At 43.2% G+C, this 12,048-nt stretch overlaps 1 protein-coding gene across 5 annotated transcripts in view; it reads left to right on the forward strand.

Moving 5' to 3' along the window:
- cnot10 (CCR4-NOT transcription complex, subunit 10) overlaps nt 1-11,427 on the forward strand; it is a 48,170-nt gene extending 36,743 nt beyond the window's left edge. For 2 of the 5 annotated variants that reach the window (XM_063056721.1, XM_063056707.1), the window contains exons 19-22: nt 290-365; nt 5,348-5,492; nt 10,975-11,040; nt 11,343-11,427. In XM_063056721.1, the coding sequence (XP_062912791.1) occupies nt 290-365; nt 5,348-5,492; nt 10,975-11,035 (282 nt within the window). In that variant the 3' untranslated portion in view covers nt 11,036-11,040; nt 11,343-11,427. Of the gene's footprint in view, nt 1-289; nt 366-5,347; nt 7,216-10,974; nt 11,041-11,342 lie in introns of those variants that run through there. The other 3 variants (XM_063056730.1, XM_063056712.1, XM_063056741.1) reach the window with 2 other exon arrangements.
- Nucleotides 11,428-12,048: the final 621 nt, after the last annotated feature.

A 12,048-nucleotide genomic window follows, 5' to 3' on the forward strand; every position in this document is an offset into this window, starting at 1 on the left:
GCTTTATTTAATGAAGTTGATAATTTTTTAATTCATTTGGCAGTTTTTTGTCTTTTCCATCTCATATTCATCTTCCCACTGATCTCAAATTTTCTACTTGTAAATGTTTCTAGTGCCTTTTTTTTTAAGTGGATTGCAAATGTACTAACATGACTCAAAGTATTTACTGTTTGAGCTTTCAGGAAGTCCTTAATGAAGTGCTTCAGTTTTAATATATCCTTTTCTAAGCAAGTCTGTCAACATTGTAATTGGGCACTAGCTCATTTGTGTTTTCCTTTATCAATTGAAGGCTGCATCAATGATTAGTCCCAAAGAGATTCCACCAGAAGGCATCTTACTGGCTGTTTATCTTGAGCTACAGAATGGTAAGTTTGTGTTTGATAATGATCTCTAAGGTTGCAGTGTGTAGAAATTGGAGTAACTTTTTTATTGTGCAACACTTCACTTGTGAGTCTGTTTGGGTCATCTATGGCATCTGGTGCTCCCGGTGCGGCCTCCCCTACACTGGTGAAACCCGACGCAGATTGGGGGACCGCTTCGTTGAGCACCTCCGCTTTGTCCGCCACAACAGACAGGATCTCCCAGTAGCCACCCACTTCAACTCTGCTTCCCACTCCCATTCAGATATGTCCATACATGGCCTCCTCTACTGCCATGATGAGGCTAAACTCAGGTTGGAGGAGCAACACCTCATATACCGTCTAGGTAGTCTCCAGCCCCTTGGTATGAACATAGAATTCTCCAACTTCCGGTAATTCCCTCCCCGCTCCCTTCCTCTATCCCTATGTCACTCTGCCCCCTCCCCCAGCTCCCTCATGGTTCCTCCTCCTGCCACTACCCATTGTGTTTTCCCCTATTCCTCCTTCACCTTTCCAGCCTATCACCTCCCTGCTTCCCCTCCTCCACCCCTTTATCTTTCCCCTTACTGGTTTTTCACCTGGAACCTACCAGCCTTCTCCTTCCCACCCTCCCCCCACCTTTATAGGGCCTCTGCCCCTTCCCTCTACAGTCCTGACGAAGGGTTCTAGCCCGAAACGTCGACCGATCTTTTCCACGGATGCTGCCTGACCTTCTGAGTTCCTCCAGTGTGTTGTGAGTGTTTTTTTCCTCTGGATGATCTTTCAATAGCAAATGTTGGTTCTTTGCTTATGTGCAGTAATAAATTCTCTGGGGAGAGAAGTGCCAGAGAAATAGTTTGATGCAACTATTTCTTGACTTGTCTAAGCACATGAATTTTCATTTTAAGTTCACCAATGTATAATTCCCAATGCAAGTTAAACGTAACGCATTCATTCCCTGGCCTCTTGGCACAAAACTAATATGGCAGGGGGATGGGAACCAGGATGATAGAGCTGAGGATGAGCCACTATGTTTACAAGTAGATGACGGGTGTGACATGAATGTAAGGAAGGACAAGCCAATGATTGGGTACAGATGTAGACAGAGCAAAGAGTTAAATTGTACCACAAAGGCAAGATTCAAAAGGGCGAAGAATACAGGACTAAAAGTGCCGTATCTGAATGTACGTAGCATTCATAATAAGGTGGATGAGCTCATGGCACATAGAGATTGGTCGATATGACATTATAGGCATCTGAGTCATGGCTGAAAGAAAACCATAGTCGGGAGCTTAACATCAAAGGATATACTCTGTATGGATAGGACAGATGGGTAGGCATGGGCAGTGGTTTGGCTCCGTAGGTAAGAAGTGGAATTACATATTTAGAAAGAGGACACATAGTGTCAGAGAATGTTAAATCTTTGTGGGTGGGGTTAAGAAATGGCAAGGGTTTAAAAAAAAGCATTATGGGAATTATATATATGCCTCCAAATAGTAGCCAAGATGTGGGGTTGAGATTGCACAGGGAGCTGGAAAAAGCGTGTAATAAGGGTAATGTCACAATTGTAATAGGGGACTTGGAGATACAAGGGGATTGGGAAAATCAGGTTGGTTTCAAATCGCAACAGAGGGAATTTGTTGAACGCCTATGAAATGGCTTTTTAGAGCAGCTTGTACTTGAGCCTACTTGGGGAAAGGCTTTCCTTGATTGGGTTTTATATAATAACCCAGATCTTATTAGGAACTTAATGTAACAGAACCCTTAGGAGGCAGTGATCATAATATGATTGAATTCATACTGAAATTTGAGGGACAAGCATAAGTCACATGTATCAGTATCACAATAGAATAAAGGGAATTAGAGAGGCATGAGAGAGGATCCTGCCCGGAAGAGGATACTGGCAGGGATGATAGCAGAGCAGAGATGGCTGAAGTTTCTGGGAATAGTTCACAAGGCGCAGGATAGATATGTCCCACAGAAGAAGTAGTTTTCAAATGGCATGGGTAGGCAACCATGGCTGACAAGGGAAGTTAAGGACTGCATAAAAGCCAAGGAAAGGACATATAAGCTAACAAAACTGAGTGGAAGTTGGATGATTGGGAAGCTTTTAAAATCCAAAAAAGGCAACTAAAAAAGCTAAGAGAAAGGAAAAGATTAAATACAAGGGCGAACTAGCCAATAATATAAAGCCGGATATTAGAAGTTTTTTCAGTTATATAAAGAGTAAAAGGGAGGTGAGAGTTGATATTGGACCGCAGGAAAATGATGCTGGTGAGGTAGTAATGGGGGACGAAGAAATGCAGATGAGCTTATTGGGTACTTTGTATCAGTCTTCACTGTGGAAGACACCAACCGTGTGCCAGAGGTCCAGGAGTGTCAGGTAACAGGAGAGAGTGCTTTTGCCATTACAAAGGAAGAAGTGCTAGGCAGACTCAAAGGTCTTCAGGTGGATAAGTCACCTGGACCAGGTGGATTACATCCCAGAGTCCTGAGAGAGGTTGCTGAACGGATAATGGATGCATTAGTCATGATCTTTCAAGAGTCACTTGATTCTGGCATGGTCCCAGAGGACTGGAAGATTGCAAATGTCATTCCACTCTTTAAGAAGGGAGGAAGGCAAAAGAGAAGAAATTATAGGCCAGTTAACCCAACCTCAGTGGTTGGGAAAGTGTTGGAGTCCATTTATTAAGGATGTGGTTTCAGGGTACTTTGAGACTAATGATAAAATAAGTCAAAGTCAGCTTGGTTTCTGCAAAAGGAAATCTTCCCTGATAAATCTGTTGAGTTCTTCGAGGAAGTAACAAGCAAGGTGGACAAAGGAGAGGCGGTGGATGTCATTTACTTGGATTTTCAGAAGGCATTTGATAAGGTTCCACACATGGGGCTGCTTAACAAGATAAAATCCTATGGTGTTACAAAAAAGATATTGGCATGGATAGAGGAATGGCTCACAGGCAGGAGGCAGCGAGCTGGAATAAAGGGGCCCTTTTCTGGTTGGCTGCCAGTGACTATCGGTGTTCCTCAGGAGTCAATATTGGGATCACTACTTTTGACATTGTTTGTCAATGATTTGGATAATGGAGTTGATGGCTTTGTGGTAAAGTTTGCAGATGATACAATACGGATGGGGAGGTAGGTAGTGCTGGGGAAGCAATGTGATTGCAGCAGGACTTAGACAAATTGGAATATTGGGCCAAAAGAATGACAGATGGAATACAATGTTGGGAAATGTATGATATATTTTGGTAAAAAGAACAGTAGTGTGGACTATTATCTAAATGAGGAGAAGGTTCAAACATCAGAGGTGCAGAGGGACTTGGGAATCCTCGTGTAAGACTTTCAGAAGGTTAATTTACAGGTTCACTCTGTGGTAAAGAAGGCAAATACAATGTTGGCATTTATTTCAAGGGGAGTAGAATATAAAGGCAAGGAGATGATGCTGAGGCTTTATAAGACACTACTCAGGCCGTACTTGGAGTATTGTCAACAGCTTTGGACCCTGTATCTCAAAGGATGTGTTGTCATTGGAGAGGTTCCAGAGGAGGTTTACAAGGATGATTCTGGAAATGAATTGGTTAATGTATGAGGAGCATATGTTTGGGCCTGTACTCACTGGAATTTAGAAGAATGTGCTGGGATCTCATTGAAACCTACTGAATGTTAAAAGGACTAGATAGGGTGGATATGGAGAGGATGTTTCCTATGGTAGGGGTATCCAGAACTGGAGGGCACAGCCTCAAAATTGAGTGACGACCTTTTAGAACAAAGGTAAGGAGGATTTTTTTTTTTAGCCAGAGGGAAGTGAATCTGTGGAATGTTCTGCCACAGACTGCAGTGGAGGCCAAGTCCACGGGTGTATTTAAGGTGGAAGTTGATCGTTTTCTGATTGGTCAGGGCATCAAAGAATATGGCAAGAAGGCAGGCGTATGGGGTTGAGTGGGATCTGAGATCAGCCATGATAGATTGGCGGAGCAGACTCGATGGGCTGAATGGCCTAATCCTGCTCCTTTGATCTTATGGTCTAATTGTCAATTGCTGTATCATATTTCTGAATTACGAAGGTTCACTGAGCCCATATTTGTCAGTGTTCCTCTTTTCCATGGATGAATTTCCCATTATATGGGTTCTTTTCTCGGGGTCTCTGGTCAGATTAATGTCATATCCAGTATATAATAGGTTTTGAATGAAAAACAGATCAAATATACTTCATGAGTAAAAGCTGAAAATGATTAATATTGAGATGTCAAGGCTATGGGCAGGAACTAGCCAAAAGGGATAGTTTCAAGGAATGTCATAAATGAGGAGAGAAGGGTTTTGGAAAGTGATTCCAGACATCGCCTTGGCAGTTGTAAACGCTCCTACCAGTAGTGCAACAATTAAAACTGGAGATGTTCAAGAGAACAGAATTGTTGGGGCATAGGTCTCAGAAGGGGGCTGGATGTGATTGCAAAGATAAAGAAGAGTGAGACTACAAAAGGATTTGAAAGGCAAGATAAGTTTTACATTCCCTCGAGGATGTAAGATTAAGGAAAATCTGATTAAAATGCTTAAGGTTGAAGCAGTAGAGAGAGAAATTATCACCTCAGATGATTCTGCAACAAAGGAGCATTGCCTTGACATTATCACGCTCTTCATGAACGCTGTTTGGAAGCATTTCCCTATTTAGCAGGCAGTGAAAATCTGCAACTCCATTTCAAACAGATTTATAGCTTCATGTCAGAGAAGGGTGCCAGGAAAATGGTGTGTTAAGCTATCAGCTATGATCTCATTGAATGACAGAAGCAGCTCAAGGGGCTGAATGGCCTTCTAAGTTTTAATGCCTTGCTCTCATGTACAGATGTAGTAGTCCTTGCTTTGACCATTGTATTAATTTGCTGTAAGTTTACATTTTCTGTTAATACTGCTTACATCTTGTCTCTGCCTACAATGAATATGCAGTTATGTTTGGGAACAATTCCACCAGTCAGTACATTTTGCTTTCTTTTTTCTTCGGTTGGTGGGTACAGGCAACACGCAGTTGGCACTACAGATCATCAAAAGGAATCAGTTACTACCCTCGGTGAAATCCCTGAGTTCAGATGTGAAGAAGAAGCCGGTGTTTCAGTCCATCCAGACCGTGCAGCCACCAGCATTCAGCACTGTCCAGCGGAAGTGAGTCTGCGGTACTAAAATCCATTTGCTGCCTTCAGGACTGTTCCCGTGCTGGGGAAGAGGCTCGGGTTGGAGGGGAAAACCCACCAAGCACTGCAGTTCTCAGCCATCGAACGATGGAGAATAGGAATTTTTTGAACATCCAGTGCTAGGTATACAAGAACCAGTCAGTATAGGGTTGATCGACCTTGGACTCAAATGCTCACTGAAGGTAAAACATGCACAGTTTCCGTGTGTTTCTGGAATTTGGAGGTTTATCAAGTTTTTAATATTTTGTTTTATGATAATGGTTTGTAACTGCAATATTTATAGCTGAACAGATGTGTTTCCTGTTATATTAGCAGCAATTAAAGTAATCCAATGAAAACCTTATATGCTAAAGAACACTTTCATATGACAATTTAGTTGTCCATCTCATATGGTGCATATGTTATAAAATTCTTCTCAACATCTTGCCCGTTAATTGAACTGTCATGGAATTGCTGATTGAGTTTGATTCTGGAAGTACAATTAGCAAAATTAAAATGATGGAACTATTCTTCCCACTAAGCAGAGTTTTACAAATCCTCTTGGTTCACCTTCTAAAGTTAGTGATGTTATCTGCCTGAGCTTAGTAGACAACGAGAAGAGGGGAGGCTGAACATTTGAGGTACTATAGAATATCTTTAGGAATGCAATTTCCTTGAGTATCACAGATGTTCTAATGTGAGTTTTACTAACTAGTTGAAGTCCTGTCTTAATCAAGCCAGTGACATTTTGTAAATAGTGTTTTACCTGGCCTTCATTTCTTGCTGCTTTTCAGCAGTAACTACTTTTTCTTTCTGGAAATATACCATGTAAAGAAGCCTAGAGAAAGAAACTTGTAAAAAATAAAATATTGAAATTTATCAGATTAATAAATGAAGAAGGCATTGTCATGAATTTTTGATCCAGGAATTCGTAAAAGGAACCAAAATGAAATGTGCTCTCTCTTCACTTACTTTACCAATTTCCAGCATGGCTGTCAAAGGATTCTGAGAGAGCAGGGAGAAAGGGAATCGAGGTGTAGAAAATGCAGAGCCACCGGAAAGAGCTGGGATTAGGAACTGACTAGATTACACCTGCAGGCAGCTGGCACAGACTCGATGGCTTAGTGTTTGGAAGCAATATAGGGGGAGGACATCATTTGATTTTCTCAGAGAGCTCCTTGGCCGTGATAATTTTCCCAATGTGTAATTTTCAGTGCTGAAGCTAAGTTCAGCTGTTTGCGTTCAGTTAGACAGCATTGCTTCAGAACCTACCAAGAGCAGCATCCCAACCCACTTATCAGGTCTAATTGATAGCAGAACAAGCTGCAATCTGGAGCTGTTGTGGCTCATGAATCCTGCCTACAGTCAGAAGCCCACTGGTGATATTAGATCAAGAGGGTAAGGTTCCAATATATCACAAACTGCCTGGTCAAACACGGGTACTCTTAAACATTGCAAATGAAATGATATTTTGGAAGCATAGTTGACTCTGATTGTGAATAAAGAACAAATGTAAATTCTGCATTCTGCTCATTCACTGATAGTTTTGGTTGTGAACTTACTGCTTTTTGGATGTTTATAGCTGTGTTTCTTTGATTGCCTCACTTTCAATGTATTAAGATGAAATGTTTGTAGGAACATTAGGATTGGAAGACACCATTCGGCACTTGATCTAGTTCAGTTTGATTATAGTGATTGGTATTCCAGCTTCCACTTAATAACCTTGCTCATTAAACCTCTACTAGCTGTTCATCTTTTGCCCTTCTGAATACATGATACCTTTGCTTGCATGATTTAAAACTGAACCTCTTGTTTTGGGAGAGATGTCCAAGGCCCATATTTTCTGCCAGTGCTGCATTGCCCAGATCATCCATTCCAGACAACCATATTGTCTCCTTATTTAGATTATGAGGACACGCAGTCCTCTTTATTGTCATTTGGTAATGCATGCATTAAGAAATGATACAATGTTTTTCCGGAATGATATCACAGAAACACATGACAAACCGACTTAAAAAACTGACAAAAACCACATAATTATAACATATGTTACAACAGTGTAAAGCAATACCGTAATTTGATAAGAACAGACCATGGGCACAGTCAAAGTCTCAGAGTCTCTCGAAAGTCCCATCATCTCACGCAGACGGTAAACGTCCAGTGCCGCCAAACTTGCCGATGCAGCATCCTGGAAGCATCCGAACACAGTCCGACTCCGAGTCCGTCCAAAAAACTCCGAGCCTCCGACCAGCTCTCCGACACCGAGCACCATCTCTGCTGAGCGCTTTGACCCCGGCCCTGGCAATAGGCAAAGCCGAGGATTTGGGGTCTTCCCCTCTGGAGATTCTCAATTGCACAGTAGCAGTGGCAGCGAAGCGGGCATTACAGAAGTTACTCCAAGTGTTCCTCCATACTTCTTGCGTCTGTCTCCATCAAATCAGGATTGTGCATGGCCCCCTAGTTAACACATAATCGATATCATTCGGAACGGCCGCGCACGCTGCGTCACGCCGCCATCTTCTCCCTCCCTCCTGGGGTTTGTATATCTGAGCGGCATGTTGTACAACTCAGGATTGAGCAGAGACTGACGGTCGGAGCAACAATCCTTATTCCAGAGTCTATCTTGTTTCTCTTCTATCTTATTTAGAGATACAACACGGAATAGGCCCTTCAGACACTTCAAACCGAGCCACCCAACAACCCACCGATTTAACCCTAGCCAATAATGGGACAATTTACAATGACCGATTAACCTACTAACCAGTACATCTTTGGACTGTGGGAGGAAACTGGAGCACCCGGAGGAAACCCTTGCGCATGGGAAGGATCGTACAAACTTGCTTACAGAGGACTTGTGGATTTGAACCCTGAACTCTGACACCCTGAGCTGTCACAGCGTCGTGCTGGCTGTTGCACTACCATGGTGCCACAGTACTCCAACCACACACCCCTAACAACCTCGTACATGTAATTTCCTACAACAGTAGCGTCTTAAATACTCGATCACAATCATCCTCCCAACTGCCTCTATCTTCACACTACCCTGGATCCACCTGCTTCTCATTTCTTTTGACTGCCTTCATCAATCACCCACCTGTCCCCACGTCTCCACTCCATCCCCTTTCCCACTCCTGGCTCAATATGCTTCATCCATCACCCCTCCTTGGTTCACCGATCACCTCCGGATCTGCTCCTCTCTTTGAACTGGTCATCACCCTCTGTCCCGATGTATTGCTTTGACCCAAAATGACAACCTCTCCCACCTCCCCACCGCAGATGGTGTTCAACCCACAGTTCCTCTGACAAATTGTGGCTCCTAAATACTGACTTCTCCTGTCCTTAAACTATCAGTTCTAACTTTGTATGAACCATTCTTGCACAGTGCTCTAATTCTCTCTAATCTTTAAATATCCATTCTAATATATGACCCACATGTGGGCACGTGGCCAAGTGGTTAAGGCATTGGACTAGCTACCTGAAGGTCGTGAGTTCGAGCCTTGGCTGAGGCAGGATGTTGTGTCCTTGAGCAAGGCACTTAACCACACATTGCTCTGCGACGACACTGGTGCCAAGCTGTATGGGTCCTAATGCCCTTCCCTTGGACAACATTGGTGTCGTGGAGAGGGGAGACTTGCAGCATGGGCCTGCGCCCTGGAGAGTGAAGACTTTCCCCTCGCAGATCCATGGTCTTGCAAGACTATTGGATGCCTTTACTTACCTTATATAACCCTAAAGAAGGGAAATGTTTTTACAAAGGCTCTGAACACCGTAAGTTGAATGGGATGGATTTCAGACCCCTTCCAGCAAGAATGGAGCAGTTAATCAGGTGCTTTTCGTTGAGTGCAAATAAAGCAAAGATGTGCATGTAAGCCCAAGTAGCAGACAAATGTATTATTCAAAATGATAAAAAAGATATGACAGCTTGGCTTTCTGCCCTCAGCATCAGTAGGAAGTTGAAATGGTGCCCAACCAACGTGTATACAAGTGATAATGACATACTAACCAGTTGCGTGGAGAAGAAAACTCCATTCTCCACACTCGGCTGCTCTCATTTGCTACTCCTGAGCAAAAAGACAGAAAAGAATGAAATATCTTTTATAATAGAAAACGTTGAAGGAAAATGAGTAAGCCTGTCTTCCTAATTCTTTGGCTATTCTAAGCTATTGGCCTCTTTAAAGTGAAAGTAGTTTGGCATAAGTGAGAGAACACTTGAAACAGTATCCTTGCAAGCTTCGGCCTGCTCAGTAATTAGAGCCATGATGTTTTCCATGTGATGAAAACTGTTTTAACATGGAACACTTCCGACACGCCCAAAGGCAGATACCACAGCCACCCTGACCTTAGAGTTCACTCTGGGTGCCAACCTAATGGCCCACCCATTCCGCAATGCCGAAGTATGCTGCCTCTGGGAGGAAAGAAAGATGACCCTATAACTCGGGCTGAGTGTGCATTATGGAATGCATGCTTTCCACACTGATACTGTGGATGAGATGCAAGGGAGGAGTCGTTTGTATTGAGCACAGATATGGGACTCAAAACAGAGGGAGCAGCCGCAAGTATTAAATGAATAAAAAGACTTTTTCCACAGTATCTTCCATATCTTGCAAAGGGTATTGCAACCAATAGAATATTTGAGACCCACAAATAATTTGTTAGAGGACCTGTGGGTTGAACACTAACTGTGGTGGGAAGGTGGGAGAAGTTGCTGATATTTTGGGTTGAGGACAGAGGGGCAATGGCCAGGATAAAGAGGAGGGGGGGCAGGTCCGGAGGTGATTGGTGAACCAAGGAGGGGTGACGGACGATGAGTGTATTGAGCCAGGAGTTGGAAAGGGGATGGAGTGGAGACGTGAGAACAAGTGGATGATAGATGAAGACAGTCAAACGAAATGAGAAGCAGATGGATCCAGGGCGGTGTGAAGATAGAGGCAGTTGGGAGGATGATTGTGATTAAGACACTGCTGTTGTAGGAAAAGCAACAATGTAATAAAGAGTGGATAATCTGCTTCAGAAATATTGATTGTAGGATTAATGGGCCCTATAGCACTATGAAAAATTTCTCTGCTTTTTGAAGTATTATTGTAAGCAGCGGGGTACAGATGATGCATAATTGAGTACTCTGAGTACTGTACTGCACTAGATTTTTGTGTACAGTTCATTGGGAGTGCACAAATCTAGGCTGACAGTTCATTCTACTCTGAGTCACGGCTGCTATATACAGCTTAAAGACTGCTAACATCCATAAAGCCTGTGATTTTTTTTTTGAAGGCAAGGCAACTTCGCATCAATTTCTGCTCGCATGTATCTGATTCTTCTGTAAGGTTTTGCTGCAAGTTCCAGGATCTTTGTTTTTGCACTTGATGGCTTTGCATACAGATTCATTGGAGGTCCTTGTGGGGGGTGTATTTGCTGAAAGTGGCTTTCACGATTGATTCATGACAGCCACTGGTATTGACCCATGTATTTGCTTTCAGATTGCCTTGTATGTGGAGCATAGAACAGGAGCAGGCCCTTCAGCCCACAATGTTGTGCTGAAGCAGGTAAATCAAATGGCCGATTAATCCCTTCTGCCTACACAATGTCCATATCCTTCCACATTCATGTGCCTATCTAAACACCTCTTAAATGTCCCTAATGTATCTGCCTCTACCACCACCCCAGGCAGTGCATTCTACCATCCACTACTATGTATATTTTAAAAAAAACTTGCCCCTTGCATCTCCTTTAAAATTACCCCCCCTCCACCTTAAAGGTATACCCTCTGGTATTAGACATTTCAACCCTGGGGAAGAGATGCTGTCTGTCTTCTCTATCTCATTATCTCCTCTCATTGTCTTGGCAGATCTCCCCTCGGCCTCTGCAGCGCCTCTCATTTTAGCACTTGCCTCTGTTACAGGCGGCATCCTGGTAAGTCTTCTGCACCGTCTTCAAAGCCACAACATCCTTCCTGTAACGGGGCGACCAGAACTGGATGCAATACTCCAGATACAGCCGAATTTATGACTTTTGATCTCAGTGCCTCGACTAATAAAGGCAAGCATGCTGTATGTCTTTTTAACCATCCAATCAACTTGTGTTGCTACTTACAGGGAGCTGTCAACTTGGACTCCAAGATTCCTCTGCTCGTCAACACTGTTGAGGGTCTTGCCCATAACAGTGTCCTCTCTCTTTACATTTGACTGACCAAGGTACAACACTTCACATCTGGCCAGGTTAAACTCCATCTGCCATCTCTCTGCTCAAATCTGCATCTGATCTATATCCCACTGTACTCTTTGCCAGTCGTCTACACTCTCCACAGCACCACCAATCTTCATGTCAACTGCAAACTTGCTAACCCATCCTTCTATATTTTCATTCAGGTCATTTACATCACTAACAGCAGAGGCTACAGTACAGATCCCTGCCGAATGCCACTAATCACAGTCCTCCATCTAGAATAAGTCCCTTCAGTCACTACCAGTCTTCTATGGGCAAACCAGTTCTGAATCCAAACCCAATTCACAATTCACCATGATCTTAATCTGCTGGATGATCTTTCCCTAAGA

This window comes from Mobula hypostoma, chromosome 1 (genome assembly GCF_963921235.1).
Source record: "Mobula hypostoma chromosome 1, sMobHyp1.1, whole genome shotgun sequence".
Lineage (NCBI taxonomy): Eukaryota > Metazoa > Chordata > Chondrichthyes > Myliobatiformes > Myliobatidae > Mobula > Mobula hypostoma.